This window comes from Rhinopithecus roxellana, chromosome 14 (assembly GCF_007565055.1).
Source record: "Rhinopithecus roxellana isolate Shanxi Qingling chromosome 14, ASM756505v1, whole genome shotgun sequence".
Classification (NCBI taxonomy): domain Eukaryota; kingdom Metazoa; phylum Chordata; class Mammalia; order Primates; family Cercopithecidae; genus Rhinopithecus; species Rhinopithecus roxellana.
Genome location: NC_044562.1, coordinates 71,881,261 through 71,899,662, shown reverse-complemented (window position 1 = coordinate 71,899,662; position 18,402 = coordinate 71,881,261). Strand labels below are relative to the sequence as shown.

Sequence of the window (18,402 nt, the reverse complement as noted above, 5' to 3'; positions counted from 1 at the left end):
GTGTATCTGTGTTAATCATGCACACTTGCAAGCAGATCACTATGCCTTTATCTCGCACAATCCCCATGGAAGGCCCCAAAACAGACTGACACTTTGAAAAAAATTATTTATTTGGTGTCTAGTGTATAAATCGGTTCTGGGGATACTTGATTACTTTCCAGCTATTGAAATTAGGGGAGGGGGAAACGAGGATGCAAACCTAAAAAGGTTCTGGGCAGGATGATTTGGACAGGGCTTTTTGAAAGCAGCGCCTGCTTTGCTGTTTTTACTGCCCTCTTTCTAGACACAATCGACTTTTACACTGGGGAGGCCAGAGCTCACTTTTCTGCATTAAGTAACAAAAAATAAACTTTGAAAGAAAACTGACAATCAAAGAAAAAACACAAGAGAAGTTGTAAGAAGAATTGAGCTATGAAAAAGCTAAGGTGTAGAAAAAGAAACCATCATTTGGAGACGCACACCTAAGCTTTTTCTCTAGGAAATGCTGTGGTGAATTCTTTCTTTGTAGTGATCATTAGTTCATTTCTAAAGAAAACAAGCATTTCCCATGATGTAAAGTAATAAAAGTTTCATTAATGAAACATAGTAAGTATAAACACCTTGTTTACTCCTGTTACTTTGTACAAAATGGGCAAAAATGTCTTCAAGGATTTATAACCATTTTGTAAATAATGTGGCTTCTGCTAGGGGTGGACAACTTCCCTGCTTCTATGGGAGGGGCCACTTAGAAAATGCCTTCTGATAAGGTTCAATTCTTTTGTATTTCAGCAAAGTCAGCCCACGCATCTCTATTTGGTTTGACAAATAATGCAACTCCTACTACATCCCCGATGAAATTCCTATTGTGTGGAAATAATTTAACTTCTAATCTTCTGGTGGAACAACAATAGTTTCTATTTGGATGTTTGTATTTCACTAAGTAATGATGGCTCAAAATAATATTTAGTTTCCTTGTTCCTTTGTGCTGTTTTTAAAATGGCATGTTAGATTTGCGGGTGGGAAGGGATATCCTTTTGCTAAATTTCAATCTATCTGAGCAGGTTTAAAATATATATGTTGTAGAAGTGTATCAACAGAATAAATGACTTCAATCGAAGGCATATTTTACCCACTTTCAAGGCTTAACATTGTTTTCTATGAATTTGCATCCATAGGCAGAATTTCTAATTGTCTTGTAAGAAATTATTTTTTAAGCAATTAGCGAAATCAAAGAAGAGCTCACTGCCTTGCAGGGATTACAACCACCTTTCTTAACTGGCTAAATATTAAATAGTTGAAATGTCAGGCTGCTTAGATTCAGCCCGATTTTCCCTCATCTCCTCTTCCTACCATAAATAATAATAAAAATACATAATATATCACAGCTCCAGGAGTTTTCCAGCACAGTATGTTACCGCAGGAGTATCTGCTGAGTCTGCGGGTGTCTGCAAAGCCCCAAGTGTCATTTGCGGCTTAGGGTTTCATGGATTAGACTTTAAACGGTGTCTAGCCCGGCTGACATCAGCTTCCTCTCACACTCAGGCTCCAAGGAAGTGTGGGATCGGGGGCTCCCTCTCCGGGCAGCCGCAGCCTTCCCTGATGCCCTCCTCTTGAGTGGGGTGAGGGCTTGGACCAAATCTGCCACCTTCTCTTACCTTTGGAGGTTCCCGAGACTTCTAAGAATGGCTCGGATCTGTTCCTGTCATTGGCGTGAGACTTATCTGAGGGGCGTGGGTGGGAGTGGGCGGCGAGCCGTGGGAGGGCTCGTTTCCGCGCGGCTGCCAGCCCAGGAGAAAGTTGGGGCCCGCGGCACAGTCATTTAAAACTTCATAAATTATAAACAAGCCGCCTTGGCCTTCGCAATAAATTCCGCTCCTTTTGAGCCTGCAATTAGTGTTAGAAAGCACCCGAGTCTAAACACAACCAAACGCCCTCTGAAGGACCCAACTGCCTGAGGTTGCAAACCTTTATTTCCCAGTGCCACCCCCTCTGCGACTGAGGTTTGCACACACAGTCGCCTCCTTCCCCGCCACCGCCGGCACACTCGGCTGGGTTCCCGCTCCGCAAGGGAAGGTCACAATAGCTGCTCTATCGGCTGCGGAGGCGCCTGCCGCCTCCCTTCCGAGTCTCAGCAGCAGAAAAACAAGAGAATGGGGGGAGGGGAAGCCCCAGCAACAGCGCCCTTTGCGGGGGGCAACTTCCACCCTAGCCAGGGTCTCTCTCCTGGGACGGGTGCTCGCGGAGGGTTGGGGAGCGGGCAAAGGGAGCGCACCACCAGGCTGCTTCAGGCCTTGCCGTAGGGTGCTGGGTTGAGGGTGCCCGGAGCAGCCGCGCCATTGTGTGCCAGGTTTTCCCACGGGTTCCGTGATGGGGGAGGCCATATAAAGGGAGATCCGGGCCGGGCCTCTCCGGTATTGGTCTCTGGGAGGGTCTACCTCGTTTCCCCAAGGGGAAGAAATGGTTCTGTCTCAGGCCTTAGCCAGCTCTTTTTTCCTATAGAGACCACTCTGGGGAAGGTGGGGATCAGGGAGATTGTGGGTCCTCGTGGGGTCTGAAGAAAGGCATCAGGGCAGGATCTCAGGCCCATGGGTGAGGGGTGGCAGTCGTCTGGACATTCTTGGTGGTTCTTTCCAGGCAATCAAATGTGAATTAAGGCAGGATAGCTGTGAGGCAGCCAGAATGGCCAGCTGCAAAACAGGAGGTGGGGGTGGGGAAGGAGATGCAGACAGTGAGAGCTTTCCCTGCAACCAAGAAAAACCCAGGATCCAGCCAGGAGTTGAAGTGCTGAGACCCAGCTGAACTAGCCAGGAAGAATGGGGAAGTGGCAGCAGAAAGGCCTGGAAAGTAGTCCTGGCCACTGGTAAGCAGGTCAGAAAGGGCAATTAAGTACATATTCTGCCTCCTGGCTTTCAGATCTGTACCTCATCCAGGGACCTGACAGAGAAAAATCTGCCTCTGATGGAATCATTAAGTTAACCATCCATTTGTACCATTTCTTTGTACAGGCTTTCAAATGAGAGAGAGAATACAGGAGGAGAATGTTTCCCCTTGGTTCAGCCCCAAGCTCCCTATCAGAGACACATCAGCCAAATTAGTTTCTGAGGCTCCAGAGGCTGCTAACCTTGCTGAACAAGATTTTTCGAATTTCTGTGTGTTAGGAGTATTAAAAGATAGTGATTACCTATACTAGCAGCCAGCCTTTGTCCCTTTTCCCTTCCCTAGTCTGTACCAGCCCACTGGCCCTTGAGTGAACTGCGCATCTTCTCAGCCTGAGGACTTGGGAGCTCAGGCTCTCCATCTGTTGAGGTTTTTCATTAGGGAGACTAAAGAGGATGTGTGTGGGTGTGTGTTTGAATAACAAAGAAGTAACCCTTCATTCTAATAAAAAGTGTTCCTCTGCTTGACCTGGGGGAGCCAGAAACTTGTTTATACCTTCAGTATTGGAGGGACAGTCACAGGCCTGTTTTGACCTTTTCCTGAGAATTAGCTGAAACTTCCCTCTGAAGTCAAGTAGTGAATCTGTTACAGGTCTAAGGAAGGTCCTCCTCATCTGGGAGTTCTTGGCATTACTTTGGTCCTTCTTTCAGAAACTGAAAGAAAAGAATAGGAAGAACAGAAGTTTGTGAGTAGGCAGGAAGGGACATGGACGACTCCAGCCTTCACAGGCCTATGGCCTGATCACTTCAAGGCACTGCAACTTCCCAGAGAGAGTATATAGGTAGGGTTTAGGTGAGTGGCCCTATTTCTAGACACTTTGGGCACAGAGAGCTGAGACTGGGTTGTCACTAGCTAAGCCCTTACTATCTTTGAGGGCTGGTTCTTAGATCTCTCTTGGAGAAGGCCTGGATAGGAAGGAGAAAGATTGGGTATATTGGGAGGCTGAGACAGGAGAATCGTTTGTACCTGGGAGGCAAGGCTGCAGTGAGCTGAGATCACACCACTGCACTTCAGCCTGGGCAACAAGAGTGAAACTCTATCTCGAAAAAAAAAAATTGGGTACATAAATTCTCTGCACTTTCTGCACTGGTGATGCTGGAGAGGGATAGTGAATGATGAGGATCATCACAGAGGACGAAATCTTAGTTCTCATGTTCCCTTGTTTTCTACTCCAGCTACAAATGCCCTTATCTTTGGAGTCCAAGGTTAGGAACAAATGGACTTAAGTACCTGGCCTAAAGCCTATTCCTAAAAACTTCCCTCAGGTTTCACACCTACCTTGGCAAGTTGGAGAGTGCAAAGACAACATAAGGACCCATTTTCAGGCCAGGTCCAGCATGAAACAGAGTGGACAAAACTATTTCCACACATGAGGGAAAAGCCAAGGCAGATGAATATCCAATCATTTGCAGTAGCAGAGGCAGGTGAAGGGCCCCCAGATCTGTAAGGCAGGAGTTACTGCATTAGTCTTCCTGTCCTAGATCTTGGGCAAAATGTCCTGATTGGTTCCTGGATTATTTTAAGGAAAGACTATCTGGAGGATCATAAAATCTGTGTTTTAACGTTAGTAAGGGCCAGAAGGATTTAAATCCTAATTTAAACCAAAATACATGGAGAGTTCTGGTACAGAGTTCTGGTACCTGTGAAGCAGGGCTCAAAACCAGGCCAGGAGGGCTTGTTGGGCCAGGAATGTCCGTGGTTGGTGAGGAGGCTGGTAGAATGCCTTTTGATGGCTCCATTGTTTACAGCGCTGCCCTACAAATACCATAACCCTCTCCACCTCCTCTGCAAAGGCCAAGCCGAAGAGTAGGTCTGGTGAGTTGAGCTCTAGGGAGCTGGTACCATCTTCCCTCAACTCCCCTCGGTTACCCCTTGGGGCAGCAACGACGCCATCCCAGCCCCTTCCAGAGAACACACAAAGGAAGCCCCACCCGTCCTTGGACCTGAGGACACGCTGGGGATGGGGCTGGCGTGGACCCCGTTTCAGGGCACCCCGGGCCCCGGCGGGGAACAATAGCCGCCGCCTCTTGGGCGGTCTGGCCGGCGCGCGACACAAAGATCCGCGCCACCATGTGACGCGCGCGCTCGCTCCGCGCTCTCCGCGCCTCCGCCAGCGGCCAGGCTGCGGGAGGGGTGGGCGGGTGCTCCTGATCCACCTGGAGCACTTTTGCAAAGACAGACGGTGAGTTAATCACCCTACCGGCTGGCGGCCGCGTCCCCTCTTGCCCGCGAGGACTGGAGAAGGGGCTGGGGTGGAGGATTTCTCTGTGTGTGTCTAGGGTGGGGGGCGGGAGAGGTTAGTTCTATTAAGAGTTCATCAATCACCCGGTGTGCACTCTTCACTCGACAGCGGTTCCTCCTACTTCAGAGCATGTCTGGGCCAGCTGGGAACCGACCAGCAACCGCAAGCGGAGGGGAGGCAGGCGCGCAGGCTGAGCGCTAACTGAAGGCGCGGCCTGAGCTCGGTGCCTGCTGGGGAGCTGCGCAGCCAGGACAGTGGTCCGCAGCGCAGGGCCCGGGCGCAGGGCCCGCCGTCACTGCCTCACGTCGGGGGCCAGCACTGCCACCTGCCAGCCCTGCCGCCTGCCCTTGGACTTCCCAGGGAGCCCAGGGCCCTCCCAAAGCGCTTGCACCCACACCCGTCCCTGACCTACAGTGACCCTGCATTCCCCGCCCCCTGCCACACCTCCTGCGTGAGTGTCACCCTTAAATACTGCTCTACACCCAGAGAGGGACGAATCCACCTCAGAAGGCAGGGCAAGACTAATTTCAATGGGTCAGAAGGTTCTCGCAGGCACTGTTTTATTTAAGAGTGCCTATTTACTGGCAGGAGTATTTGTGTGGGAGGAAGTAGGTTAAGACTGCTGTTGAACTTGAAGCTAAACTTGAATGCCATTTAACATAACAATAAAAATATACTTAAAACACCAATCACAATGATATGACTCACCTCTCCTTTCCAGTGTGGAGGAAACACTCCAGTATTTTTACCTCCATTCTTTCCAGCTTATTTTAAGAACACCCTAAAGGGATAGATAGCAAGTTTCTGAGGGTAGTCACTAGCATTAGAGCTGTTTACAGCAGGAAGGTTTGGTGGAGTTAGTGGTGAAGCACTTTTATAACCCTTCTGGAGTGGACATACTGTTCTCTTTGTAAATCCTAACAAAGTTCCAGCCTAGTTCCCCTTTTACCCTTTTTTGCTTGGGGACATCAGCTGAAATGTTTCTGAAGTTAGTAAATGTGTTACCTCAGCCCACAGGAAAGAGTCCCTGAAAGACAGAAAGCCTTAGCTTTGCCCTCTCTTCCTTCAGGCTTCTCTCCCTTCATCCTCTTGGGTGGAAAATTAACTTGCTTTGGAAAAATGTTCTATCATTTGCTTCAGATAGATATAAGATGAAGTATTAAGCCTCACATAGTGTCCTGAACTCACTGAGCAATGAAACTACTAGTCTTGCTGTCCTTGGTTCAGTCTGTTTCTCCTCCTTGCCTTTCACCAATTCCTAGTTAAACAGCTTCTATGCACACTGTGCTGGGCTCTGGGATACAGAGTCACTGATGGTGTGTGCCCTTCAATCTAGTGGGGAAGAGAAATAATCCTAAAACAATATGACAGGTGCTATAACAGAGGTGTGGTCAAAGTGTTCCTCTAATAAAAAAGGAGCCACTAGTAGTACTATAATGTCAAAAAAATAGTTTCAGAGGAGGTGAATTCAGGCTCCTGAAGCATAAGCGTTTTTCAGGTCAAGAAGGGAAGACCATACCAGGTAGAGAGGACAACTCATGCAAAAGGAAAGAAGGAGGAAAAAGCAAAGTCTGGACTTGGAACAAGGAGAGTATTTTGGAGTGTGGTCATCCTGGCTAAAAAGAGAGGTTGCACAGGGCTCATGTGAAGGAGTCTGGACGTACTCTGTAGAGAGTGGGGAGCCACTGCAGGTTTTAAGCTGGGATGTGAAGTTATGTATTTTGAAGCTAGCTCAGGGATGCTGTGTCTGATTAGAGAAAGGAGAGGTAGGAGGCAAGAAGAACAAAGTAGGAAGCGACTGCAACAACACAGCAGAGACATGAACTAAAGTAACAAGAGTGAAGAGAAAAGACATTTAGAGGTAGAATTCACAGGACTTAGTGATCAACTGGATGAGTAAAAGAGGAGTTGTGGATGTTAACCTCTAGATTTGAAGGACTAAGTCACATCATTCCCTAAAATGAATAGAGGAGGGAGAAAAGAAGGCTTTGCAAGGAATCTAATGAGTTCGGTTGCAGTCTACATTGTATTTTCTGCTTTGCTACTGATATACTGTGTGGCCCTAAGCAACCCACTTAATCTTTCTGGACTTCAGTTTCACCAGTGAAAGAGTCAATAAAGATATCTACCTCATAGGTTTATCATTAGAGTTGTATGAGAATGTGTGTTAGGTATTGGTATCTTCACCAGGTCCAAGTGAGTGTTCTATATAAAGCTAAAACCTAGGAAAAACACACCCGCACTCACACCATGCTGATGAATACTTAGATCCTGGGTGTCAAGTGAGAAATGTCTTAGAGAAATTAAAAACAACAACATCCTACTGCTTCCTAGATATTGAATCCAAGCTAATGTTTAGGACTAGGTCAGATCAAATTGCTAATCAGAGCCCTCTCCTTCAAGAGCAGTGTTTGCTGGAGGATTCATGCAGAAATGTGTTATTGGTATCAAACCACTAAAGAAGAGGTCTTTTAGCAGATGTCAGAAAGCTTCCATGCTTTTATTTATTTATTTCTTTAAATATCATGTGTCTTTCAGGGAATGCTTGAAGCCACCTACTCTTTTCTGAACCTCCTTGAGCCCTGTGTGGAATGGTGTAGTATAGGGAAGACTGCTGAACATCTGACTTTGGCCATTTACATTGGGCATGATTACAGCAAGTTGTTTATCTTTTCTATGTTAGTACTATCATTTGTAATACAGAATTATGAAAGGCTCAAGATAAGGAAGAGAGATATTTTGGGAGATGTTATAAGGGTAAGTAAAAGGTATTATTTTTCACTTATCAGATTGGCAAACATAAAAACTTCAACATCCCATTGACTCGGCAAAGGTGTGAGGAGACAGGAACTCTCATATATTGCTGATAGAGGTATAAATTAATTTATTTCTGTGGAGAGATGTATTAAAACTGACAGTGCACATACCTTTTGACTAAATCATTTCACTTCTACAAATTTTTCTAATAGGTAAAAGCTTGACCATGTGTTTGTAATAGCAAAGGGTTGAAAACAAGCTATATGCCCATTGATAGGGAATGGCTAAATGCACTGTGGCAGGTGTATACAGTAGAACAGTATGAAGTTATAAAAGTAAACCAGGGCCAGATGCTGGGGCTCACATCTGTAATCCCAGCACTTAGGGAAGCCAAAGCTGGCAGATCACTCAAGCCCAGGAGTTCGAGACCAGCCTGCTTTTGTAGAGTTGAAACCTTATCTCTACAAAAAAATACAAAAATTAGCTGGACGTGCTTGTGCATGCCTGTAATCTCAGCTACTCAGAAGGGTGAGGTAGGAGGATGACCTGAGCCCTGAGAAAGTTGAGGCTGCAGGGAGCCATGATTGCACCACTGTACTCCAGCCTCAGTGACACAGTCAGACCCTGTCTCAAACAACAACAACAACAACAACGACAAATCCAGGAAGTTATGTGGATATATATGGAATGGTATGAAAGATACAATAAGGAGGAAAGCATGCTGCAAAAAAGTCTGCCTAGCATGCTACCATTTGTGTAAAAATCTGTGGAGTACATACACACGCACATAAAAATGATGCTAGTAAAAAGTGTCTCTGGAAAGATATACAAGTTGGTTGCTTATGTGAAGGGTAACTAGGTAGCTGGGAACAAGAGTGGGAGGAAGACTTTTCACTGTATACCCCTTTGTACCCTTTGAATCTTGAAGCAGGCACATTTAAATTTATTACCCTTTCAAAAAAATAAAAGAAGCCAGGCACAGTGGCTCTTGCCTATAATCCCAGCACTCTGGGAGGCTGAGGCAAGTGGATCACCTGAGGTCAGGAGTTCGAGACCAGCCTGGCCAACATGGTAAAACCCCATCTCTACTAAAATTACAAAACTCAGGTGGGCGTGGTGGCACGCATCTGTAGTCCCAGCTACACAGAGGCTGAGGCAGGAGAATCGTTTGAACCCAGGGGGTGGAGGTTGCAGTGAGCCAACATCATGCCACTGCCCTCCAGCCTGTGCAACAGAGCAAGACTCTGTCTCATAAAAGTTAAAAAATAATAATAATAATAATAAAGGAACAGAGCAGAGGATGAAGGTAGGGAGAAGATCAGGAAAAATAACTAATGGGTACTAGGCTTAATACCTGGGTGATGAAATAATCTGTACAACAAACCCTCATGACACATGTTTATCTATGTAACAAACCTGCACATGTACCCCTGAACTTAAAATAAAAGTTACAAAACAAAACAATGCCATTAAAAAGAAATGGAACTCACCTTGAGTAAAATAATCAAGGAACAACAACAAAAAAATGGTTAGTACAAGTAACCTGGGTGTGCCTGTGTGTGTTCATATGTGTTCTTATTTATACTTGTTCTATCCAGCAAAATTAATCTTGGGATACCTCTTGTTTTGTTCCCCCGGGGCCCTGATGCTGATCTACTTCAACGATAATAAGGGGATTCTTTACTCTTGCTTGGTGGTGGGGTCCCAGGTCTGTCTCTACCCTCTCTTCTAGGAGGACTCAGTATGAGGCTACAGAAGTCTGGCAGAGCAGCAGGCCTCTCAGAACCACTGACTGTGTGGCCTCTCGGAAATGAGTGCACCTTCTTGAACACTGCTCTGCTTGCTTGGGATCGAGGCCTGCCACAATGCCAAGGAGTGGCTACTATACTTCTTCCTCTTTGCAGACTGTAAAGAGGCAATGGACCATGGAAAGTCACGAGACCCAAGGTGGTTCCATTTTTTGCAGGATGGCTTTTAACCTCTTTCAACCTCTGAGTAAAGTGACTTCCTCTCTAAAATTAGGGGTTTGATGTAGCTTATCTGGAAGGTGTTTTCTAGCTTTGACATCTTAGGCTGTGAAAGGTCAGCCTTTAGCCAGGGATAGAGTTATTGCTTAGGCTAAGGGATGTTTGGCCCCCTCTGGATCCCTGGGACTCAAAGGCATATTCCAGACGATTTAAGAGATGGAAGAAAAAAAAGCCTGAATCCTCTCTCTTCAGATGCCCATTCTCACTCCTTCCTTCTTCCCATTGCCTCAGAACCACTCTTAAATTTTCCCTGAAGAGACTGGGAGAGACAAATCTCTTTCTCTTCCAACCCCACTGGCATCAGCAAAGCCAAGGTAAGGAAGCGGCAAGAAGCAGAAATGAGCCCAGTCTCTGCAAAGCACGAATTGGTCAGCAAAACTTGGGAAACTTCCAACTGACCACTTCTTAAGGATATGTTCTAGAAGTTCAGCCCAAGTAGACTTAAGTTTTACCTTGACGTTGACCTCTACAACCCAACAAACCTCTGGATACTTTTTAGGTATACTCATGTGCCAGCTAGCCATGATCTCTGATCATTCATGGTCCCTCTCATAGGAACATCTCCTTTATTCCCACCCTGCCCCCTCCCACCCCAACTCCTACAGCATAATTTTTCAAAGTGTGGTTCCAAACAATCTTGCTTTAGGATCATCACAAAAAAAAAAAAAAAAAAAAAAAAAAAAAAAAAGGATTCCTAAGCCAGGCACAGTGTCTTATGCCTGTAATTCTAGCACTTTGGGAGGCTGAGGTGGGTGAATCACTTGAGCCCAAGAGTTCAAGACCAGCCTGGCCAACATGGCAAGACTTCGTCTCTACAAAAAAAATAAAAATTAAAAAAAAATTTCGGAGTCAGACTATTAAGTAAAAGTCTCTGGGGGTGACCCAAGAAACCTGAACTTTTAAACAAGATTCTATGGTGATTTCTACCCACCTGATGTGGTTTTGGGAGGCAACAATCTAAAGATATCCTTCAGCCAGTATTAGTCATGGTAAAGACACACCATTCTGTCCACTCTGCTTATGTCCAACAAACACTTTTGAATGCCTCCATGTGTCAGTTACTGGCTTGACTAATGAGCCTTTCATTCATAAAATTCTCAGGGAAAGGCACAGCACTTTAAATGGTTTTCCTCAGGGAAGGTCACATTGTCAGATTTCCAAAAGGTTTTGAATTCTTGTCCTTAGGACTCCTTTGCATCCCTACCTCCATCCTATGCTGACTGAGGGATGCTACAGAGAACTACATCTTAATCTGCACTTTCTCTTAATGTGGCTTAAGAAAAAAAAGACACCCACTCTTTTTTACCCCAACAAACAAGATTTTCTGTGACTTGGGGTTAGGAAGCCAAGAGTTTCAAAGTGGTCAAGTGCCTCCAAGTGGTAACATAGTGGGAATTGTCTAGAGGGCTTACCAGGAGCTTCTTGAAAACAACTTTAAACACACAGAAGTAATCCCTGCACTTTGGGAGGCTGAGGTGGGTAGATGACTTGAGGTCAGGAGTTTGAGACCAGCCTGGCCAACATGGCAAAACCCTGTCTCTACTAAGAATATAAAAATTAGTCAGGTGTAGTAGTGTGCGCCTATAGTCCCAGCTACTTGGGAGGCTGAGGCACGACAATCGCTTGAACCCAGGAGGCGGAGGTTGCAGTGAGCCAATATCGTGTCCCTGCACTCCAGCCTGGGTGACAAACCGAGACTCCATCTCAAAAATAAACTAAAATAAACACACAGTAATACCGTACTGCCACCCTCTATCACTTCTGTCTGCAGAAAAAAGGCTAGTTATTAGAAAGGGAGAGAAAGGTAGTCATGAAAGGGATAGGGAGTGGGTAGGGGGTGGCTGCTGTGGTGAGTAGGATGGGAGAGATTTCAAAGCATTCCGACATCAAACACAAGCTGGCAGTCGGGCCCCTCTGCTGTCACCTCCTGTGGAGAACTCAGCACCAGGACCCAGCAGGGCAAGTGACCCTGGGGAATTCATGGCTTGACAAGTAATAAAATTAGTAAGACATTTCTCCCATACTTTGTGAACATCTAAGAGACAAACTTTAATGCTACTCAAAATATGCTATACTCACATCTTTCTACATTTCCCCAATAATATCTTCCAACTTCTCCTTAGATAATTATACATTAAGATTTCTTTAGAGTAGATTTATAGTATAGCTAAAACCTGTGTCAGAAATGAATCTCTAGCTCCTTTGGTTTGAGAATGTCTTTTCCCTAGCCTAACTTTCTCCTAATAAAATGTCATTGCATAGTAAATCCTTGTCAAACATCTGTTGAATTTGAGTATGAGATGACCAGAGTCGTGACTTCCAACCTGAGCAAGTCAAGAACCAGCCCAAGAATGGAGATGCCAACTCTAAGCCCCAAGGTGTGGGATATGCCAAGGATTTGGAGATTAAGGGAGTGGAGAGAAGGGTGAACAGAATATAGTTTTTTCTTTTTCTTTCTTTTCTTTCTTTTTTTTTTTTTTTTTTTTGAGACAGAGTCTTGCTCTGTCACTCAGGCTGCAGTTCAGTGGTGTGATCTCGGCTTACTGTAACCTCCACCTCCTGGGTTCAAGCGATTCTCCTGCCTCAGCCTCCCAAGTAGCTGGGACTACAGGCATGTACCACTAATTTTTTATTTTTATTTTTATTTTTTAGTAGAGATGGGGTTTCACCATGTTAGCCAGGCTTGTCTTGATCTCCTGACCTCATGATCCACCCACCTCAGCCTCCCAATGTGCTGGGATTACAGGCGGGAGCAACCGTGCCCGGCCAGAATGTAGTTTTCTGCATGCGATTATCAGAGAAATGCTATTGGGTCTGAACAAATATTGAACACCTCTCCCTCGCTCTCACCCACGGTTGTGAAAACAAAACAAAACAAAACAGTATTTTTTAAAACTTCATTCTTTTTTAGGACACTTTCTTCCCTCAGAAAGGCTAAATCTCCAAAATTTTACTTGATGGAGCTAGTGTGGATAGCTCATGGGTGCATCAAAGTCAAGGCCTAATTATATCAGGAAGGACCCACCCTTTGCCCCAAATGCCCAGCAGGAGAAACTTAGTCTTTGTTGCCATGAAAGCTGCCAGGACACCTAGGCAGCCTGATTTTTCTGAAACCTTAGAGAAAAGGCCCTTAATTTGAGGGGTTTTGGTCAGACTTGCCAGACAGTCAGGCTGACTTTTGTGCCCTAAACCCTGGGTTGCAGCTGGCTGGATGTCTTCCCCAAAGAGGTTTACAAAGCCATCCTACCTTCTTGACCCACGGGACCTCTAGGCTTAGGAGTTGTGATAGGATAAGTATCATTTGAGGGAACACTGTGAGAGCTGGGACATCTTGCAGGCAAAAACTGGCTATTAAAATCTAGTCAGAGGTGGAGGAGGGGGCATTGTGAACTCAGCAGCATCTTATTTGCTGTTACTTTTGCATAAATGGCACAGGAGAGCAGTGAAGAAACGTGTCTACATTTTAAAGCTGAGCTAGCGCTGAGGAGCTCTATCATTTTCTAACTGGGGTGCTAGGGAAGAACTTTTATTTTTCTCTTCTTAAAAATTATTTAGGGCTGGGTATGGTGGCTCACGCCTGTAATCCCAGCACTTTGGGAGGCCGAGGCGGGTGGATCAGCAGGTCAGGAGATCAAAACCATTCTGGCTAACAGGGTGAAACCCTGTCTCTACTAAAAATTCAAAAAATTAGCCAGGTGTGGTGGTGGGCGCCTGTAGTCCCAGCTACTCGGGAGACTGAGGCAGGAGAATGGCGTGAACCGGGAAGGTGGAGCTTGCAGTGAGCCGAGATCATGCCACTGCATAAATAAATAAATAAATAAATAAATAAATAAATAAAAATTATTTACGACTTTTGTCATCTGACTAGCTATAGCACAAAACTGAAATAGCAAAATCAAGATTGAAGGGCTTGTTTCAGCCCAGGTATTCCATTTCCAATCAAACTCAAGAACTCCAGCAGTGCAGGAATCACAGATCTCTTTAACTTTGTGCTCATTCCTAGGCATCCACCCTCTACCGGCTCCCCTCAACCTGGGGACACCCCCTCAACCTGGGGACACCCCTCCCCTATCTTGCAGCAACTTCAGGTCCATCAGTAGTTCACATTTTGGTAGGGCTTTGTTTATCCACAAGTCCACAACCCTGGAAGGAACTGGCTTCCTGGGCTGTGATGGCTCCTATTCTAAAAACTTCCTCAGAGTGGAATTTTAGGCAACAGCTCAATTGCTCTTTTATGGCAAGTGGATCATTAAAACAATGATAAAACCTCGGTTACCATAACTTAGAGGCTGTAATAGATTAAGTTTTCAAGGGCACGTGATATAAGCTTTGAGTAGACTCCTTAGAGTCTTTATTCACACAGGGGTTTAGGAAACCACCATCTTTCATAACTACTGTGTGTAAACAACCTCTATTTATCTAATTTGTAATTTTCCTACAGTCCCCCAAAAAGGGAACATTAAAAGAAATACTAAAGGAAGTTGGAAAGTTTGTCAATGTAAAGCTGGTCTTTGTAACCTTTCTACTCTTCATTGCCTGTGCCAATTGCACTTTTATTTCCCGTCTCTCTACACTCAGTAAACAAAACCATATTATCAAGGGAAAGATGTGAGCCCATTAACATTGTGAACCCTCAAATTTCACTCACAAGAGACGATGCAGCACTTATCTGATGGAGCAGAAGCTCTAATTGCTTCGAGGTACAAGTCCATCCAAACCTCTGAGATCTCACCCGTCCCCGGGAAGCCTTTGCGCCCTCCAGACAAGGTCCTCAGTGAAAGCAAGCCCCGCACGGGTGCCTGTGCCAGCCTCCCGGATAGGAGCACAAGAAGTGTTCCACCACGACTCTGGATTCTTTATTCCAACAACCCAGACGGAGGGGAAAATCTGCTAAACTACCCCATAAGGCAGAAACTTTATCAAAGCCTGGCACTACAACACTGGCCCTCATCACGCCGCCACAAATTGCGAGGGATAGAACAAAGCTGCAAAATCACGTTAAAAGGAAGCCTAGTCAAAAAGTGAAAATTTTGTCCCGCCCTAGGCACACGGCACTCAGCATAAAATGTAGTTCCATGAGTCATAGGAAAGGGGGAAGAAAGGAAAAAACCAAACATCTGCTCTAGGTTTAGAAGAGGGATAACATCAGTGCAAAGCAAACCGAAAGCGCAGAGGACTCAGAAGAGGGGAAGAGGAATAACTTTACCTGTCCTGGAGGTGGACGAGGAGCAGTCTCCACCGCCCGCGCGTCACGCTCCCGTTTAACCTTTTCCACGCCGCGACGCCCATACTCAGCCCCCGAGGGACTTGTCCCCCACGATCCAGAGCAGAAGCGGCTCGCGACCCTGCATCCCCTCGCCCTCACCCAAGCAGCCAATCCTGCCTTTCTTCCCCCACCTCGCCCAATACCTGTCCAAAAGAAGGCGCCCTGCACTCTCGCCCCGCCCTTGCCCAGGCAACCCCGCGTCGCGACGGCTCTCCTCAGGGCTCCGGGACGCTGGGCGGCGGCCCTGGGCTGCTTTGGCTAAGTTGGCTGCGGGGCAGGCGCGAGGAGCGGCGCGCCGGTAGGGACCCGGGCCGTGCGGGGAGGCCGCCCATTGGCCGGCCAGCGCCACGTGGCTGCCCCCGTCGGTATATTAGGCCACTATTTACCTCCGGCTCACTCACCATGGCTCGGCAAGGGCAGCTCGGGTAGAGAGGGCTGGCGGAGCGGCGCAGACGGCGGCGGTCCTGCCCAGCCTCTGGCCGGCTCCGCACTCCGGCCCCGGCCTGCGCTCCTCAGGAAGGTGGGGCCGGAACCATGAGCTCTTACCTGGAGTACTTGACGTACAGCAGCAGCAGCAGCAGCAGCAGCAGCAGCAGCGGCGGCGGGGTCGGCGGCGACGTGCTCAGCTTGGCACCCAAGTTCTCCCGCTCCGACGTCCGGCCCGTGGCTCTGCAGCCCGCCTTCCCCCTTGGCAACGGCGACGGCGCCTTCGTCAGCTGTCTACCCCTGGCCGCCGCCCGACCCTCGCCTTCGCCCCCGGCCGCCCCCGCGCGGCCGCCGGCACCGCCTCCGGCCGCGCCCCAGTACGCGCCGTGCACCCTGGAGGGGAGCTACGAACCGGGTGCGGCCCCTGCCGCGGCAGCGGCGGGCACGGACTACGGCTTCCTGGGGCCCGGGCCCGCGTACGACTTCCCGGGCGTGCTGGGGCGGGCGGCAGACGACGGCGGGGCTCACGTCCACTACGCCACCTCGGCCGTCTTCTCGGGCGGCGGCTCATTACTCCTCAGCGGCCAGGTGGATTACGCGGCCTTCGGCGAGCCCGGCCCCTTCCCGGCGTGTCTCAAAGCGCCAGCCGACGGCCACTCTGGTGCTTTCCAGACCGCATCCCCGGCCCCAGGCACCTACCCCAAGTCCGTCTCTCCCGCCTCCGGCCTCCCCGCCGCCTTTAGCACGTTCGAGTGGATGAAAGTGAAGAGGAACGCCTCTAAGAAAAGTAAGTCCGCGGGCCTTGGATGGGGTCACCTGGGGTTGGGGACGGAGCCTCCCTCGCGAAAATGCGCTGGGAGCGTGGTGCCGCTGCCTCTCCAGACAGCGGTTTGGGTTTTGTGGAGAAGACGCGTTCCCGGGCGAATTCCATTGAGTCTGCCTCGAGTACAGACTCGGAAAATGTGCCAGGCATTGAGAAAATTTCAGGAAGGAGCTCTCCGTGAAATTTCTCCTGGCACAAACTGTGTTGCTAGGAACCCAGGAGGGCTGCGCTGGGACTTTGATTCTAACTAGCTCCACTGCTCACCCACGTTCTGTCCCCGGCCTCTGGCCTGGCTGACGCCCTATCTTTACGTTGCAGGCAAACTCACCCAGTATGGGGCCGCTAACCCGTCCAGCGCGATCCGCACGAATTTCAGCACCAAGCAACTGACAGAACTGGAAAAAGAGTTTCATTTCAATAAGTACTTAACTCGAGCCCGACGCATCGAGATAGCCAACTGCTTGCAATTGAATGACACGCAAGTCAAAATCTGGTTCCAGAACCGCAGGATGAAACAGAAGAAAAGGGAACGAGAAGGGCTTCTGGCCACGGCCATTCCTGTGGCTCCCCTCCAACTTCCCCTCTCTGGAACAACCCCCAACAAGTTTATCAGGAACCCCGGCAGCCCTTCTCAGTCCCAAGAGCCTTCGTGAGGCCGGGACTTGGGACCGAAAAACTGTGGCCTGCAGAAGTCCCAGGCCACCCCCACCCCTATCTAGACTTAGGAGCTCAGTTTGGGATGGAGGTGGGAGAACAGAAATAAATAGGGGTTTCACTTGGGAAATGAAGTACTTTAGTTGGCTTCTGAATCCCAGACTATATGTCCAGATATTAATTGGCTATCTTGTAAGCCACTTGTTTGGTTATGATTTGTGTCTTATCAGGGAAAAGGTGCCCAGCTGCCAGCCCAGCTCTGCTGCTATCTTTGCCTCACTTAGTCATATGCAATTCTCTTGCAGAGTGGCAGACCATTAGTTGCTGAGTTCTGTCAGCACTCTGATGTGCTCAGAAGAGCACCTGCCCAAAGTTTTTCTGGTTTTAATTTAAAGGACAAGGCTACATATATTCAGCTTTTTGAGATGGACCAAAGCTAGTTAGGGTCTCCTTGATGTAACTAAGCTGCTTCAATGATCTTCACATTTGCACTCCATTTTTTTTTCTTTAAAAAGCGGTTTCTACCTCTCTATGTGCCTGAGTGATGATACAATCGCTGTTTAGTTACTAGATGAGCAAATCCACAGAGTGGGTAAAGAGTAGAATCTGAACTATATCTTGACAAATATTATCAAACTTGAATGTAAATATATACAGTATGTATATTTTTAAAAAAAGATTTGCTTGCAGTGACCTTGTAAGTGACATTTAATGTCATAGCATGTAAAGGGTTTTTTTTTTTGTAATAAAAACTGTAGAATCTGCTGCTGTCTGCTTTTCTTACATTCTTTAATCATGATTCTCTTTCTTTAAAGTTGATTCAGTTTCCTGTATTTGAATTTTCTTGATTCTGCTATGAGAATTTGTTTATGTTGATAACTTTATTTATTTATTTATTTAGAGATGGAGTCTTGCTCTGTTGCCCAGGCTGGAGTGCAGTGGCACAATCTTGGCTCACGGCAACCTCTGCCTCCCAGGTTCAAGTGATTCTGCTGCCTCAGCCTCCCCAGTAGCTGGGATTACAGGCATAAGCCACCACGCCCAGCTAATTTTTTGTATTTTTTTTTAGTAGAGATGGGGTTTCACTATGTTGGCCAGGCTCGTCTCGAACTCCTGACCTCAGGTGATCTGCCCACCGCGGCCTCCCAAAGTGCTAGAATTACAAACGTGAGCCACGGCGCCTGGTGGATAACTTTTAAAAATAATACTTTCTACAGGTTGTGTACATGCCCAGCAAGTTATGGACAATTGTCTCAGTAGTTTAAGAGAGAAAACTACTCTGCCAAATGTC

General features: G+C 47.4%; 1 protein-coding gene and 2 long non-coding RNA genes across 5 annotated transcripts; 2 read left to right on the top strand and 1 right to left on the bottom strand.

Moving 5' to 3' along the window:
• Positions 1-1,931: 1,931 nt before the first annotated feature.
• On the bottom strand, positions 1,932-15,505 carry LOC104677347. 3 transcript variants are annotated; one of them, XR_004053217.1, is made up of 5 exons: positions 4,848-4,973; positions 4,557-4,666; positions 4,195-4,357; positions 3,412-3,569; positions 1,932-2,666 (listed from the first exon to the last, which is right to left on the bottom strand). It is a non-coding gene; the product is annotated as an uncharacterized LOC104677347 (long non-coding RNA). The 3 variants fall into 3 exon arrangements; XR_750035.2 differs by lacking the exons at positions 4,557-4,666; positions 4,848-4,973 and adding an exon at positions 15,352-15,505; XR_004053216.1 differs by lacking the exons at positions 4,557-4,666; positions 4,848-4,973 and adding an exon at positions 15,149-15,314.
• Positions 4,996-5,847, top strand: LOC104677340. Its single transcript, XR_750034.2, has 2 exons — positions 4,996-5,098; positions 5,267-5,847. It is a non-coding gene; the product is annotated as an uncharacterized LOC104677340 (long non-coding RNA).
• Positions 15,506-15,650: 145 nt separating the features above from the next.
• Positions 15,651-17,876, top strand: HOXD1 (homeobox D1). Its single transcript, XM_010382325.2, has 2 exons — positions 15,651-16,421; positions 16,776-17,876. Exons 1-2 carry the CDS (start codon positions 15,743-15,745, stop codon positions 17,108-17,110), a joined length of 1,014 nt encoding a protein of 337 aa, XP_010380627.2. The 5' UTR covers positions 15,651-15,742; the 3' UTR covers positions 17,111-17,876.
• The last annotated feature ends 526 nt before the right edge of the window (positions 17,877-18,402 follow it).